This window comes from Aspergillus pseudoviridinutans (genome assembly GCF_018340605.1).
Source record: "Aspergillus pseudoviridinutans IFM 55266 DNA, scaffold_6, whole genome shotgun sequence".
NCBI classification, from domain to species: Eukaryota; Fungi; Ascomycota; class Eurotiomycetes; order Eurotiales; family Aspergillaceae; genus Aspergillus; species Aspergillus pseudoviridinutans.
Genome location: NW_025091286.1, coordinates 1,395,900 through 1,410,692, shown reverse-complemented (window position 1 = coordinate 1,410,692; position 14,793 = coordinate 1,395,900). Strand labels below are relative to the sequence as shown.

The window sequence follows — 14,793 nt, the reverse complement described above, 5'->3', positions numbered from 1 at the left end:
ATGACAAGGGAAGAAAAATGAGAGACTGAAGGGAAGGGAAGGACTTGAGTTGGGGAGGCAGGAGAAGGAAGGCCAGCAGTCAGCAGTCAGCAGCACAGCCGACCAGTCCGGCTCGAGGGAAACGGGGCGCAAGGGCGCCTAGAGCCTTAGTGTTCAGTCCTAGAGGTCCAGACTCCAGACCGCAAGGGAAAGGTAAGTTAGATTTCTTTTTCCTTAGGCAGACAACCTGTCAGTGGGGTCATTCTGTGGTCTAGCGAAGAGACTAAACCTTTACAGGCATTCTCTAAGAGTTCTAGTGTCCAGTTGTTACTCCGTCACTAAAGAAGAAGGAGTCCACGCCGCATTAGTTCCAGTGTCTCCTCGTTTGTTTGTAGACTGGCACAGTGTTTTGCTCATTTCTTGGTGGTTCGCTCGGCGTTGCCGCTAAGAGCGGGTGTAATTTCCCCATCGTAACCATACAGCCAATAAGAACGCTGGTGTCCCTGACGCCAACTGTTCATCAAGCTTATTCGTCACATGTCCCATAGATTGACATGGGTTTTCTCCGTAACGAAGGGCGCTAAAATAGGTGTGTGCTAATATTATCTTTCTAGGCTGACTATTGAATCCTATGTAGGCATTTTCTTTTGTTGTGGGCTTGTGGCTTTCGTGTTTCTGCCCCTGAAAAAAAGGGCCATTTCCTTGGTCATCTATCCATTGTCGGATGTGTCCACTTATGGGTGTTCACGAAAATAATGCATACTTGAGCATTCAATTCAGACAGTTGAACACTTGTTCTCTTAGAATTCCCCCAGGATTCACCGAGGATTTGGCCAGGAACGAGTCTACGTCTTTTCCCAAGATTCGGCGTAACCTCCAAAAAGGACAGACCCTGCGCATTCGGCTTTGCGAGGAACAAGTGTGGTCACTCACATCCAAGGCCCTGCAGTCTTCTCACTGTACTCCTTATGGACGGACAAATCCTTACGGGATTCACAGGAGGTGGGGTTTACAACAACCACAATGGCATCACGTGCTTCGTTGAACTTGTTTATCCTCTTCTAGTCCACTCCATACTGTAGACTAAGGTAAGGTCGTTTTGTACAGTGGTTTAGAACAGACATTTTAAGCATAAATAACAGTACAAGCAACCACATGTAAGCCTTGCCTGGAAGCGCAGCAATGAAATGTTATTAGCGGCGTTGAACAAGTTTATGGATTTCGTAAGTATTTAAGAATAGATATCTTAATTAGACACTGTCCTGCTCATTCTGCATGGTAGGTGTCAAGGGTTTACACAAATGTCGCGAGGCAGAGCAGATATACCGAGGCCCCACAGCATATATGTTGGAGCACAGGATGGACGTTTAGCACGTAAAGAGTGGGAGACTCTTAAATGACCGACTCTCAATATTTGCACATAAGAAGATGGGCCTCAGCAACATATATAATAATAGGAGGAGCTAGCAGATGTTTTTAAGGACTGGCTGAATGTCATTCAAAATAATAGGATTGATGCGGAGGTTTTACGAACCTCGGCAGTTTTGAGCACTTACGAAGAACTCTGAACCCTTTCACTTCAGACCGATCATTCTAAAAATTCGAATTTGGATTACCTGTTGGATAGCCTCTACCAGTTGGGCCATGCTCAGACTGGATATGTAGCTCGCTGGACAACCGGGGGAAACCCATCATGTGCGGACTATGGAAGGTTCTAAGCTTGAGCCCACTACTGTCAGTACGATCAATACAATAAGAAGGCTGTATCTACCCAGCATCAGGCATGGTTTGTAATATATCGTTACTCAAAGGAAGTCCGAACAAATTGCTTCCACACCTCATAACTGAAGTTCTTAGTTTTTCCTAGCTGTCACCATTGAAGGTTTTGCGTTTCCTGCGTATTCAAGATAGTACTGAAGGCAAAATTAGACAAATTCCCGTATCCTAGTGACCTTCCCAGGACCTCCTTCACCAGACTTTAGCCATATCTGCTTGTCCAAATAGCTAGAATGACTTGCTAGGGTTCTGATAGAGTTCTGTGTTCTTTCTCCAGTATCGGTCGAAATTTGAGCTCCCTTGCTTTTTGGATGACCGACCATCAGTTCGAGAGCAACAATGTTCGAAATACCTACACCTAAGAATTTATGAGGCAGAGAAAGAACACTTTGTCTATGGACAACACATACTCACAATCGAAACTACCTTATGGAATGCAAAGGATGCCTAACTTTCGAGGAGAGTACCCACATATCATGAAAACACCTTGAAATTATTTTCGGTTGTTGACACGAGCACTTTTGAACTATACTCGTGTCTCGCTCAGAATCCGGGGTTGATGACAGCTTTCGTGACTAGGCAAGGGACTTGCGTGTTCGCGCTTATCAGCTCCTAGCGATAGTCATAGCGATAGGTGATCAGCATCAAGGTCTCACTGTGGTTCATCATTGTATCGTTTATCTAGAATATCAGCGCCACGGAATACTTGAGGAAAATAACGCAAGGTCTGAGTCTATGACTTTGTCTTATCGTAATGGAAGGGATGACTATGCGGATCCAATGGTATGTGAGCTCTCAGTGGAAGCGTAGAGCAGAGGAGAGTATGGAAGAGCAGGGTGATGCGCTGCAAAGAACATCATTATTAGTACATAGAGTGATCATGAAGTATCAAGAAGGCCAGATCCGATAAGAGGAAATCATGATGCAGTATATGAGGATAAGGACAGGTTCCCTGGATCGCAGCTGTACTTGCTATGGGCCAAATAGTCGAGCAATAAACAAACCATGGTTGTTATTATGGTATATGTAAGGGGCTTCAAGCTCGAGGGATCAAAGCTCAGAAGTTTACTTAATTCGCTTCGAGCATGAGTTGGCACGAACTTAGGGCGGGTCTCGATGTTGATGCTGCTCAGGTCAATAGTGCAGGTATGTACTATGATAATATAGACGGGAAAGGCAGAGCAAATGAATTGAGCTTCTAGGAAGAAATTCACGAGATGATATTCAACCATGGGTAGTGGGTGCAACTTGGACCACTAGGTAAGGTACCATTCTGCATGTACCTGACGTTGACTCAATCAAGGTCACGGGATTTGGACGTAGGATTTTGCCAATGGTGAAGCTGCAGACCTCTACCTATGAAACAGTTGCGTAACACCAGGTACTAGACATTCAATTTTCATAAAAATTTTCTCCAATTTCCGCCTATTCAGATTCTTCATTCAAAAAATCTGCAATGATACATCCAAGATTCCTCCTACGAGAACCCCAGAAATAGAAAATGATGGCCTCAGGGCAAATCGGATGATTCCTTGAAAGGACTCTAGAGTGACAAACTGACGAATGATCAGAAGGCGATGGAGGAAATCAAGGCTAGTTTAGTGGATCCGATCGGTTGGGTTGAGAGGCGCTGCTTAACCTTCTCACCCGCCTTGTCAACACAGCTGTGTTAGTGCTGGAGTCTATCCATAGGTACTACCGATGTCCTCCAGTATCGCAAGACGATGACTCTATGGTGATGATAAGATTCGAATTGACTCAGAAGATGCTTTGTATCATCCGAGCCTTGATGATCCATGGCTGATCTGAGAGAGAATTCACTGACGGAAAGTCAGGAAAGTATGTCCGACCAAATGACTAGTGAGAGTTGCCATTGTCCCATACACAAACAAACCGCAACCTACGGACTAAACCTAGTAAGCTATTAAGGTGGGCAGTCTGGACTATGTTCCACCCTTTGCGTACGTAGATTACGCACAAGCCATGTAGAATGCCTCTGCCTCTCAAACCATGGCTTCGATCTGGCGGTCAAGCTATTTCCTTAAGCTTCAGACCATTTCTCCTGGGTGAAGAAACTGATCCATGTGTGGTGAGAGCGGAAGATTTTATGAGCGAAATAGAACCAATTGTTGTACAAGGTCTCCTCCACCGATGCAGATTCCACTCAATCAACTCCGTATAGCCAATGATGATCACTCTCATCATCTTTGTCTCCGTCATACCAGCAAAAGATGAGGGGACCCGCCTTGATTGAAGCCTAAACAAGAGGCGGCGGGAGCATAATTTCGGGCGGCCCCAGATCTGGCCATTGTCTGGAAAGGTGCTAAGACAATTAGAACCAGATATCCTGATCAACTTACGGGACATCAATGAACGACTTATGATACTTGGACTTTAAATGTTAGGTAAGGATAACCCATCAAGGTATGTATCTGTACCATAACTGAAAGATCAATGGATAAAGGTACCTCTTTGTGATACGAGAAACGATTATGGAGTACTCAAATCTGTGATCGACAGAATCGCCTGGGCGGGCGTGTGCCATATCTGTATTGCTGCAATCGATACCGTATCATTACTGATGGCCAATGAAACAACCCTGCCAGACTTGAGCCTGAGGTGTCCACAATCCCCACAGACAACTCTATGTGTAGTGTATGGAAGTCCTGAAATCCCAGGCGCCTAACTTTAGGTATGCTGGAGACATCCTGTAAGTGTAACAGTATTACAGTTACAGATGAAATTTACCTACCTTACTTTTAGGCCCTTTAGTCTTTCTGTCCAAGACACGCAGCATCTTTTTTCCTGCTATTGGAACCTTTCCATAGCAGCAGCACCACCAGCAGCTTATCTAGGTAGTCTACCTATCATCCCAGCAAAAGGCTTCATCGTCTTTGCTTTTTCCCTTTTCTTCTCTCTTTCTGTTTCTCCTCCAGATTCCCCCTTCACTTGTTCTTATTACGTCCGTATTGGCAGTTCGTCTTAATAATTTGCTGTCTTACCATTATTTCTGCACGCTTGATCGGTCTTTTTCTTCGCCATCTTTTTTTCCCACCAGAGCTAAGCTATCTGGCTCTCCAATCTTGGCTTTATCCTTATTCCTCCATCCCCTTCAACGGTCAATATCATATCCTCGTTTAATTTACGGTCCTTGAGAAAGATATATCGCAATCGGAATCCTTACAATACAGATTGACCCGCTTGGAGCAGATTGGCCGCGGCGTGTCATGCTTGCCTCGTCTGTGTGACAGCTGGATTACATTGATTGCCGTGCTTGGTCTTTCGTCCACATTCTCACCATTCGACGGTCCACTAATAACGTCTGATCTCCTCGCCCACTTGCGCAAAGAGCACATTCCTACCTACCGTACCGGCTGCAATAACATTCGGGTTTCCCCTCCACTCCCACACACCCCTTGCCGCTACGGACCATCCAAGCTCACTCCCTCACGCTTGTCTGATTACAACCACACCCCCCTACGGCCGTCGTCGCTATTGCAACACATCGGTGTCCCTATCTCCTTCACTGGGCACATGAGGGCAATCTGCGCTGTTCAAGGTTCCTGGAGCATGCACGGAGCGTGGTAACGTTCACGACACACACGAGACACATACTCCCACAATCGGCAATTTTGAAGGACGGCTAGTTGCTGAGCGTTGCGCTAGCAAACGAAAAGGGAGATTCTTCTTCCTTAGTTCTTGTCACCTTGCGTTGAATCTCGTTGGCCTGCTTCTCCGCTCCGCATTTCTCGCTTTCTCATCTGCCGTCTATCTCTCTCCCTTCCCTCTCCCTTCGGTCCCTTGTATAGTCTTGTACATTGCTTGACCGTGTTGCTGTTTTCGAGTAAACGATCATCATATTCTCTTTCTTTCCCTCTTACCCATCCCTTTCCTCACCTCTTCTCTTTACTTCCCCTTTCTTCTCTTCTCTCGGTAAGTTTCCCCCAAAGGAAACCTTTCATTTCGGACAGCAGGGAGGACATACTGCTTGAATTTCCCGAAGATCGCTTGACTAATCGTATGACTGGTCCTCGTGCAGCTTTATACCTTCGTGTCCGCAATTGCAGGCAGCTCGTGCCCATCTGCAAATACGGGTTGGCATATAATCGGCTTATTCTTCTTTGCGTCGTGATATCTTTCGCTTGTGACGGGTCTGTGTGATTCGTGCGCAACTATAGAAGGGCGATATTGATATTGGCCTTGATTACTTGCAAATATTTTGCGGCCCGTCGGGATACTTGTTGATCTGTTATCCTTGGTGGTGACAGTGGAATGGCCTCTGCCATGGCAGCAAACTCAGCCACGGTACATAATGTAGGTCTCAATGGCAGGATTCAGTCGGACAGACCATTGATTGCTGCGACACAGGGACGATCAAACAGAGCTACAAACATGTCCGCATCGGGTATGAACAGTGACCGATCACGAGGGCCTCATGCAGGTATGGGCAAGGGTTTCGGGTCTGGAAAGTCAAGCTGGAACTCCAACATCTGGGGCGACAATAACCTGGGAAGTGGATTCGATGGTGAGTTGATGGATCGAGCTCGCGGTATTTCTATTTTATCCTTGCACAGAACCTTTGAACTGACGATATAACCTGAAGATCAGAATCTTGCGGAAACTGCTTTCGAAGGAAAGTCAGGGTCAGGCTCACTGCTGCCTTCCTCTGAATCTGACGGATGGAACAGTCGGCCGAATCTGCCCTGGAACACAGTGAACACAACATCGGCTTCGTTGTCCAGAGGCCAAAACAACGGCATGACTGCTTCACCCATTTCGACAAGGCCCAATGACAGAAGTGCACCCGCTCTGTCGGAGACCGCTGATTCCTCATCATATTTCTCCATACCTAGATCTTCTGGAATCGGCTCGTCCGCTGGAGGAGGGAACCACAAAACTTACCTGAACGCTGGAACCGACGGGATCTCTCCATCTGGAGACGGACTGTCATTCGGCAACTTTGGTGGGCTCCGAGGCGGCGACGGTAGACGGCATCCCAACTCTGCCTTCGGAGGAAGCCCAGTCGGAACGGGATTTCCTATGAAGCAAGCGTTTGCCCCTCTGGACACCACTCGGCCCGATGAGGTAACTGGGTCTCTCACAATGTCTAATTTACCACAGACGTTGCCAGACACTATGGCGCAGCCGTTGGCTCGTAACGGTTTTGCTCATGCGTCCCACAACTCCGCATCAATTACATCTCAGAGACCCACCCACGCCTCCCACCCGTCATTTCATTCTGAAAGCCAGGGATTTGAGGGTCGCTTTGGAGGCTCCTCCATGGATCTGAGTGCTGGAATCAACAAGCTTCAGCTGAATGAAGCTGGCTTTTCGGGCCACCCAGCAAGCCGTCCGCCCTACCTGTCCCACTCGTCCTATGATGGGTCATTGCAACGCTTCAAATATCAAAGCGCTGCCGACGAATCCAGCTATGAAGCAGCCGGGGGCTACGCGGGAGATGGTTTGCCCGACTTGCCATTAGGACACCACGCCGGCCGATCCCGTATTGGTGAAGGTTCACTTTCTCCCACAGATATCGCGCGGATGGAGAGCAACTTTTACTCTGCTCTTGAGGCCGGCGCGGTCCCTGGAACGCATTATCGGAATGGGTCTGCCTCCCGACTGAGCGAAAACCAGGCTCTAGCCTTGGAGCGGAAGTTGCGTGCTATGCAGCACGATCAGGATCTTGCCCACGGTACTGCAAATTCTCTGCAACGTATTCCATATAATGCTCCTGCGTATGATCTTGCGGGATATCAAGCGGCACGGCTCAACGCCCTGTCAGGATTCTATCCTGTTGCGCAGCTTGGTGGACTGGGCTCCGCTGGTATTATCCCCAGGGGCCATCGTGATCAAGACCCTGCCCAAGTGGTGCGGAGCCCACTCTTGGAGGAATTTCGAGCCAATAGCAAGGGAAATAAGCGATACGAGCTCAAGGTATGTATTTCCGTTTTCTCGTACTATCCCCGGACTCTAAAACCAATATTAATATTCCCTGCAGGACATTTACAACCACATCGTTGAGTTCAGTGGTGATCAGCATGGTTCAAGGTTCATTCAACAGAAGCTGGAGACTGCGAATAGCGACGAGAAAGAGCAGGTGTTCCGCGAAATCCAGCCCAACTGCCTGCAGTTGATGACAGACGTGTTTGGCAACTATGTTGTCCAAAAGCTCTTCGAACATGGCAACCAATCCCAGAAAAAGATCCTTGCCAATCAAATGAAGGGCCATGTGCTTGCCCTGTCCACCCAGATGTATGGGTGTCGCGTTGTCCAAAAGGTAAGGCCACTTCAGTTCAAAGGGTGGATTTTATCGTGCATCTAAGGCTAATGGTTGGTTAGGCGTTGGAACATATCCTTACCGACCAGCAGGCATCCATGGTCAAAGAGCTCGAGAACCACGTGCTCAAGTGTGTCCGTGACCAGAATGGTAACCATGTCATTCAGAAGGCCATTGAAAGAGTTCCATCTCAATACGTGCAATTCATCATCAACGCCTTCAAAGGCCAAGTGAGCAGACTGGCCGCGCACCCATATGGATGCCGGGTCATCCAGCGCATGCTTGAGCACTGTGAAGAAGAAGACCGCGAATCCATCTTGGCTGAGCTTCATGCTTGCACTGCTCACCTCATCCCAGATCAGTTCGGAAACTATGTCATTCAACACGTGATCGAAAATGGCGAAGAGAAGGATAGATCCCGTATGATCAACGTTGTACTGTCACAACTGCTCATGTATTCGAAGCACAAATTTGCAAGCAATGTCGTCGAAAAGAGCATCGAATTTGGTGAAGAGTCGCAGCGTCGGCAGATCATCGGCACATTGACCTCCGCGAACGAGAGAGGCGAGAGCCCTCTCTTGGGTTTGATGCGTGATCAGTACGGAAATTACGTGATTCGTGAGTATTTCCGGATTCTCGTTTCGATGCGTGGAATTGCTAACCCTCGCTTTAGAAAAAGTGCTTGGTCAGCTGAAGGGCGAGGAACGAGAGGCTCTCATCGACCAAATCCGGCCTTTGCTCAGCCAGCTTAAGAAATTCAGCTATGGAAAGCAAATCGTTGCGATCGAAAAGCTGATTTTTGATTCTGCGACGCTTGGTGCTAGTTCCCTGCCTCAGGCTTCGTCCACGACTCCTCCTCACTCCCACAAATCCTCCCCTCAGCCAAGTAAGCGCCTTGTCAACGATCTAGAGGACAGCCGAGCTCCCGTTGTCGGCGCGGCTCCGCCTACACCTCCTCCTACTGACAACCAGGGTCATACACACGGTCCTGCTGAGTCGAAGAACCTTGCAAAAAGCACGGTGACTCCTTTGTCGGTGTCCGAATCTGCCTCTGCCGACCCCGATGGCTCTGTGCCGGTGTCCGGATCCACCTAAAGTTGCTTCAGACCTCAAACTCTGCTCTTTGCTTAATTTTCTCACTTTTCTTCGTGCGAATATTTGCTCCTTTTATGTCTTTACATGAGTTCGAAACCCCAACTCTATTTTTAATATGGGCGTATACATACAGGGAACTCTCTGAGGGATATATGAGTTTCCGGCTTTCTTTCTTCGATATTTCTCCCGAGCCATTATTATTCATGGCATGACGGCGTCAAAATTCAAGGGTCATGGTGGGAGCTTCACTGGTTCATGTTCGACCTTCCTACATTCTTAATCGTTTGTCTTCGTCTTGTGTTTGAAATTGTGATGTGATGAAAATGAGGATACGTCTCGAGAAGTTTTGTGAATGGTTTCTTCTTTCTTTGTCCAAATAGGATGGTTCGGCGTCTTCAACGGTGAGCTAGGGATACTGGAATATCGCGCTTGACTGACCTGGTGAAGTTCGATACGGGATCATGGGCATATGCAGGAATCTGGAAATAGGTAGATTACATGAGACTTGCCTGGCGCATGAGGTGACTTTTCTGTCTCGCTATACAGTCTGTTCAAATGAAAAGCGTTTGCTTGCAAAGCTATTATGATTGATTCACGTATTCTTAATGCAGAAGAGCAATAGTGGAGAATTGGTTCATTCCATAACAAAGACATGGGTATCAGAACGCGTCCTGTGCGACATATATGTCAGTGTAACTGGCCTAATTAATATAACAACTATAAATACTCAGTCAAGAAGCTGCATCTTTCAGCTAATTTCTTATCCTCCTCATATTCCAGCTTGGGTGCTTATCAAGGGCAACAATCACGTGACCGTGGGTACTATCATGTACGCAGGAACTGGAGCTTGCCACTAGTCGTAAGTTCAATCTATCGGAAGCATTGCGCTGCGCAGAGTGTCTTTAACTCTCCCAGTCACCTTATACTCAATATCTAGCGCATTACTCTGTCCTGCTTAACATTTTTGTGCGGACACTGCGCTTCACTGTTTCGTTCCAGTCCTCCTCGACCGGAAGACATCCATCCACTCACCGCGGTCCGTCTTCCACAAAACACCTCTGCAGAACCACGTCTTCTCTTGCACCTGCCATAAACCACTCGTCACATCCCAGTTTTATAGTCGTCAACTATGTCCTCAAACGTCGGCCTCTCCACTCCCCGCGGAAGCGGTACCTCGGGCTACGTTCAACGCAACTACGCGTTCATGAAGCCGCGCAACGCAGGCTACGGCGCGCCCTACCCGCCCGTTTCGGGCGCCAATGCCAACGATCCCAACCGCGGGTTTAAGCAGCGGCAGCCTGATAAGCAGATTCTGGAGCATGATCGGCGGCGCGCGGTCGAGGTGAAGGTTATGGAGGAGAGGGAGCGGCTTGAGGACGAGAATGAGCGGCTTGAGGAGGGGAAGGGCGAGGGCGAGGGCAAGGTGTTGTCGGAGGAGGAGATTGAGGAGCGGTGTGAGGCGTTGCGGGCGAGGTTGTTGAAGGAGATGGAGGAGGAGGAGAATCGGAAGGGTGATGCGGGGGCGAATGGTGAGAGGGATGAGGGGAGGGAGCGCAGGGCGTGGAGACGTGGGCCTAGGGATAGGGAGCGGGATCTGCCGCCGAGAGAGAGGAGGCAGTTCAAGTCGTATCAGGTGCATGAGCTTGCTGAGGCGAAGATTGAGGAGAGCGAGAGGTTGAGGAAGGCGTTGGGGATTCGGGAGGATACGGAGACGGGGGAGATCTCGAGTGGGAGGAAGGATTACGAAGCCAAGAAGAGGGATAGGGAGCGGTATTAGGTTGAGTTGTTTTCGTTCATATGGGTTACCAGGGCGTTCAGGGTGTTGAGGTGATGCTGCATATTTTTTTTTGGTCGGGATGAGAGAAAGGCCATTATTACCGGTATGCATTGTATTTCGTCAAGCATGACTCTTATCTATCTTTGCTCCCAGCCTGCCAAAAACTATATACATCTTAGGTGGTGAACTTTTCAATCACCCAACCGTCCTTTATATCTTTCCGTTGGATGACCTTCTTGGCCGGTAAGGGCCAAGAGGTGCCGCCAGCTTCGCCAATAAGCGATGGAATGACCCAGCATGCTCGGCGCTGCGGAACGCCGTCCATCGGTTCTATCTTGCCAATTGGCTTGCCGTATTCGATGAGCGGCGTGCCGTGCGCGATAGCAGAGAGCTGCAGTCCGCTGGGCGCCGCAAGAGGATACATTCTGATCCTCGGGACCTGATCGGACAGTACAGAAGGCGCTGATTGCTGGAGATGAGAGTAGACCAGGTACTGCGGCATTTCCTTTGGTGAAAGGCGGGCCAGAACAGACGACGGATGCACGTAGACGGCTTTCTCCTGAAGTTCTGTCGCCCGTCCTTCTCGAGACCTGAAGAGCGTCAGGTATGGGACATCGATGGCTCTCTTCGGTGTGCGGTCCATCTCGGGCGGAACAGGCGCCAGATCGGCGCGGATTGCAACGTTGTCGATGAACCCAGCGGTCACAATTTGCTTCAGCGCTTTGATTTGTTTATCTGTTGGCTCAGGCAGGCGCGTCTCGTACGCTCCGATCAGACCAGGGTTGTTTGCGCGTACAATATCGGTCAACTGTTGCCGAAGTTGAGTGGCCTCCTTGAATGCCTTTGCCCGCAGGAACATCTGATCGCAGAATGAGTCCCCATTTGAGGCATAAGCGTAGGCGCAGATCGCTGACAAATACTTCAAAGCGTCCGAAGTATCATCGTGCTTGCTGAAGAGACGTTGTGCTCTGGCGTAGTCCTTGTGGCGCTGTTCCCGAGCCGTGTCCTCCAAACGATCGGAGTTCTTATAAACTCCGTCACCCTTGTCCTCTTCCTTTGACGGAGCTGGATCGATTTGGTTTTCAGGGATGAACAAGTCTCCCACGGCCAGGGCAGAGACAAGCGCAATCACATATGGCATGCAGCCGTGCTGGTGGCCGATATGAAGCATTTTGCCGAACCGCGGTGATAGCGGATATGTGGACAAGCGATGCCCAATCTGAGTGATTTTACCGTCCGCGGAGAGTGCTCCAAGGTTCTTCAGCAACTTCTCAGCCTTGGCCAGCCCCTGCCGACTAGGAGCTGTAGGGAAAGGGAAATTGATCACGTTATGAAGACCCATGCTTTTCATCTGGAGCACGACGCCTTCAATAGGTGTTCTTAAGATTTCAGGGTCGGTGTACTCCGCGAATTCACCTTCGTAGATCGCTGAAGAATAGAGTCGGTAGCAGTGACCTGGACCGGTTCGACCAGCTCGACCAGCTCTCTGGTTTGCACTAGCCTTGCTGATCCAACCGATTTGGAACTTCTGCACACCGGTCTCTAGATCGTATTGCTTTTCTTTGGCTCGCCCACAATCAAAGACATACTTGATGCCCGGAATCGTAAGACTGGTCTCGGCGACGTTGGTCGCCAGGACGATAAGACGAGAACCCTCCGGTGGCGGTTCGAAAACCTTCAGTTGCTCCTTTGTGGGCAGCTGGGAGTAGAGCGGCAAGACATGCACTCGAGTTGAGGAATCCATCGCCTCTTCCCCGAGATTGAACTCTTCATCTTCCTCAGGATTCTCATCCAAGCCGGTAATTTCGAGGTCACTGTCATCATCCTCGTTGCCAGGATGAGACAAGTCTGCACCCCCTAGGTCCAGATCCTCCGCTTCGAGTGGTGCATCGTTTGCGGAGAGTTGTACTTTTGCCTGTGTAGCTTCTCCCCTTTGTGTGGGCTTGAAGGTCTGCTTCAACCGCTTAGCCAGATGTCTGATCTCGTTCTGTCCGGTGAGGAACACGAGCATGCCTCCGGGAGGTAACTTGCGGTGGCCCCTGCAGACTTTTCTGTAGGCTTCTTCAACATAGTCGCGATGTGTCCGTCGCGCGAAATGTATGTTCACGGGGTACTGACGACCCTCTGCTTGTACTAGTGGCGGTGGGCCTTGACGGAATAGACTTGCATTCTGCGTGAAATCAGAGATTCGCAGAGTCGCAGACATGACTACGAGTTTGAGGGGTTTGATGGAGGGATCCTCTTCGCTCATGGCTTTCCGCAGGTCAATGATACGGCTAACCATTCCAATCAGGATATCCGTGTTGACGCTCCGTTCGTGGGCCTCGTCGATTACGATAACGGAATATTTCTTCAAAGCGAAGTCTTCGGCAATCTCGCGAATAAGGATACCGTCCGTCATGAATTTGATGGCCGTTTTGCTGGAGACGTTGCTTTCAAAACGAATCTGGTAAGCAACACGGTCGGAGTACTGTCCCAGCTCATCGGCCACACGTTTGGCCATACTGACAGCAGCAACTCGGCGGGGCTGTGTCACTGCAATCATACCTGGGTTGGGACTGTCGGGGTGTCCATAACCGGCCTCGAACAAGAACTGAGGAAGTTGCGTGGTCTTTCCGCTACCAGTAGCACCCCAGATGACGATGGATGAATTATTGTAGATGGCTTCCATTATCTTCTGTTCTTCGCCGACCACGGGCAGTCCCAACCGTGAATTTTGAACTTCTTCCGAACGGTCAACTTGCACACTGAATGCCTTGCGGTTTGGATCGCCTGTGGTGACTTGCAGCTCAGGGGGAAGCGGTTCCTCTTCAGCGACGGTGTTCCTGACGGGTCGCTTGGATTCAGGAACGAACGGCTGCTCCTCAGCTGTAACAGGCCCAGAAGGTTTGAAGCCGACAACCTCATTGATTTGTTGTCTTGCCCAGTCTTTGAACGCGGACTGACGAGGCTTGATCCGGGTTTCTGCTGACGACTCGTCTTCCTCATCCTCCTCGTCGTCGTCATCTTCTTCGTCCTCTTCGTCATTATCCTCATTATCACTGCCGTTATCCCCATCATCGCTCTCATCATTGTCGGAAGATGCTTCGTCCTCTCCATCCTGCACAGACTCTTTTTCGGCATCGCTCTCGGAGTGTTCCAGCTCTTCATCGTTGCTACCAGCACTATCATTTCCATCATCTGAATCGAATCCTTCCCATGGCACCTCCGGCAAGGATACGATTACCGGTTTGACCTTGGGCGCTCTTTTCCGCTTCTTCAGAACTGGGAAACCGTCCGGACCGAGTTCCAGAGGGCGTTTGAGACCGCCACCAACGGCTGGGGTGGGAATCGGTGGTGCAGGGGCAGTCTCGGCGAGCTTCCGCTTAGAACTTCCTTTCGAGTCGACAAAGGAGTCGTCTGTCTCATCGCCCGACAATTCCGAATCCGAAACCCGATTCTGCGACGCACTAACAGCCTTTGGAGCGGTCGTGGGCACAATATTTTCGTCCTCTCTCTTCCGTTTTCCCAGTTCCTTCGAGCTCTGGAGCGCGGAGGTATCGACTTTGATCTTCTCAAGTTGTTTAAGTAGCTCGACGTTCTCTTCCTTTTTGAGTTTGTTTTCCTGCCCAGACGGTCAATTAAATCCGCGCAGACATCCGTGGATCCACAAGGGAATCATAATTCACATACAATATATTTATCCAAGCGCTTTTGCTTCTTCGCAGAGATCTTCGTGTGTTGCGCCCTCAGCTCCTCTCGGAGTTTCTGCTTTTTCGCTTCCCTTTCGCTCTTGGAGATGGGCAGTATCTCGGAAGCATTTGTGTCGACCGCAGCATCGTTTGAATTGTTTTGTCGATGTTTCTGCTTTCGTTGACGAGGGACAAATTTGGGCATTGTGAATATC

At 49.5% G+C, this 14,793-nt stretch overlaps 3 protein-coding genes across 3 annotated transcripts; 2 read left to right on the top strand and 1 right to left on the bottom strand.

The window, feature by feature from the left end:
* Positions 1–6,027: 6,027 nt before the first annotated feature.
* Asppvi_008913 (mRNA-binding protein PUF3) lies at positions 6,028–9,130 on the top strand (the record flags this gene model as incomplete). The annotated part of the gene is made up of 6 exons (XM_043304778.1): positions 6,028–6,069; positions 6,124–6,280; positions 6,359–7,692; positions 7,757–8,035; positions 8,098–8,653; positions 8,709–9,130. 6 exons carry the CDS (start codon positions 6,028–6,030, stop codon positions 9,128–9,130), a joined length of 2,790 nt encoding a protein of 929 aa, XP_043160713.1.
* Positions 9,131–10,259: 1,129 nt separating this feature from the next.
* cwc21 (U2-type spliceosomal complex subunit CWC21) lies at positions 10,260–10,907 on the top strand (the record flags this gene model as incomplete). Its single annotated transcript, XM_043304777.1, has 1 exon — positions 10,260–10,907. The coding sequence occupies one exon, from the start codon at positions 10,260–10,262 to the stop codon at positions 10,905–10,907; it is 648 nt and encodes a 215-aa protein (XP_043160712.1).
* A 175-nt stretch (positions 10,908–11,082) lies between these two features.
* On the bottom strand, positions 11,083–14,783 carry Asppvi_008911 (ATP-dependent RNA helicase ECM16; the record flags this gene model as incomplete). The annotated part of the gene is made up of 2 exons (XM_043304776.1): positions 11,083–14,511; positions 14,580–14,783. The coding sequence occupies 2 exons, from the start codon at positions 14,781–14,783 to the stop codon at positions 11,083–11,085; spliced, it is 3,633 nt and encodes a 1,210-aa protein (XP_043160711.1).
* Between the last annotated feature and the right edge of the window lie 10 nt (positions 14,784–14,793).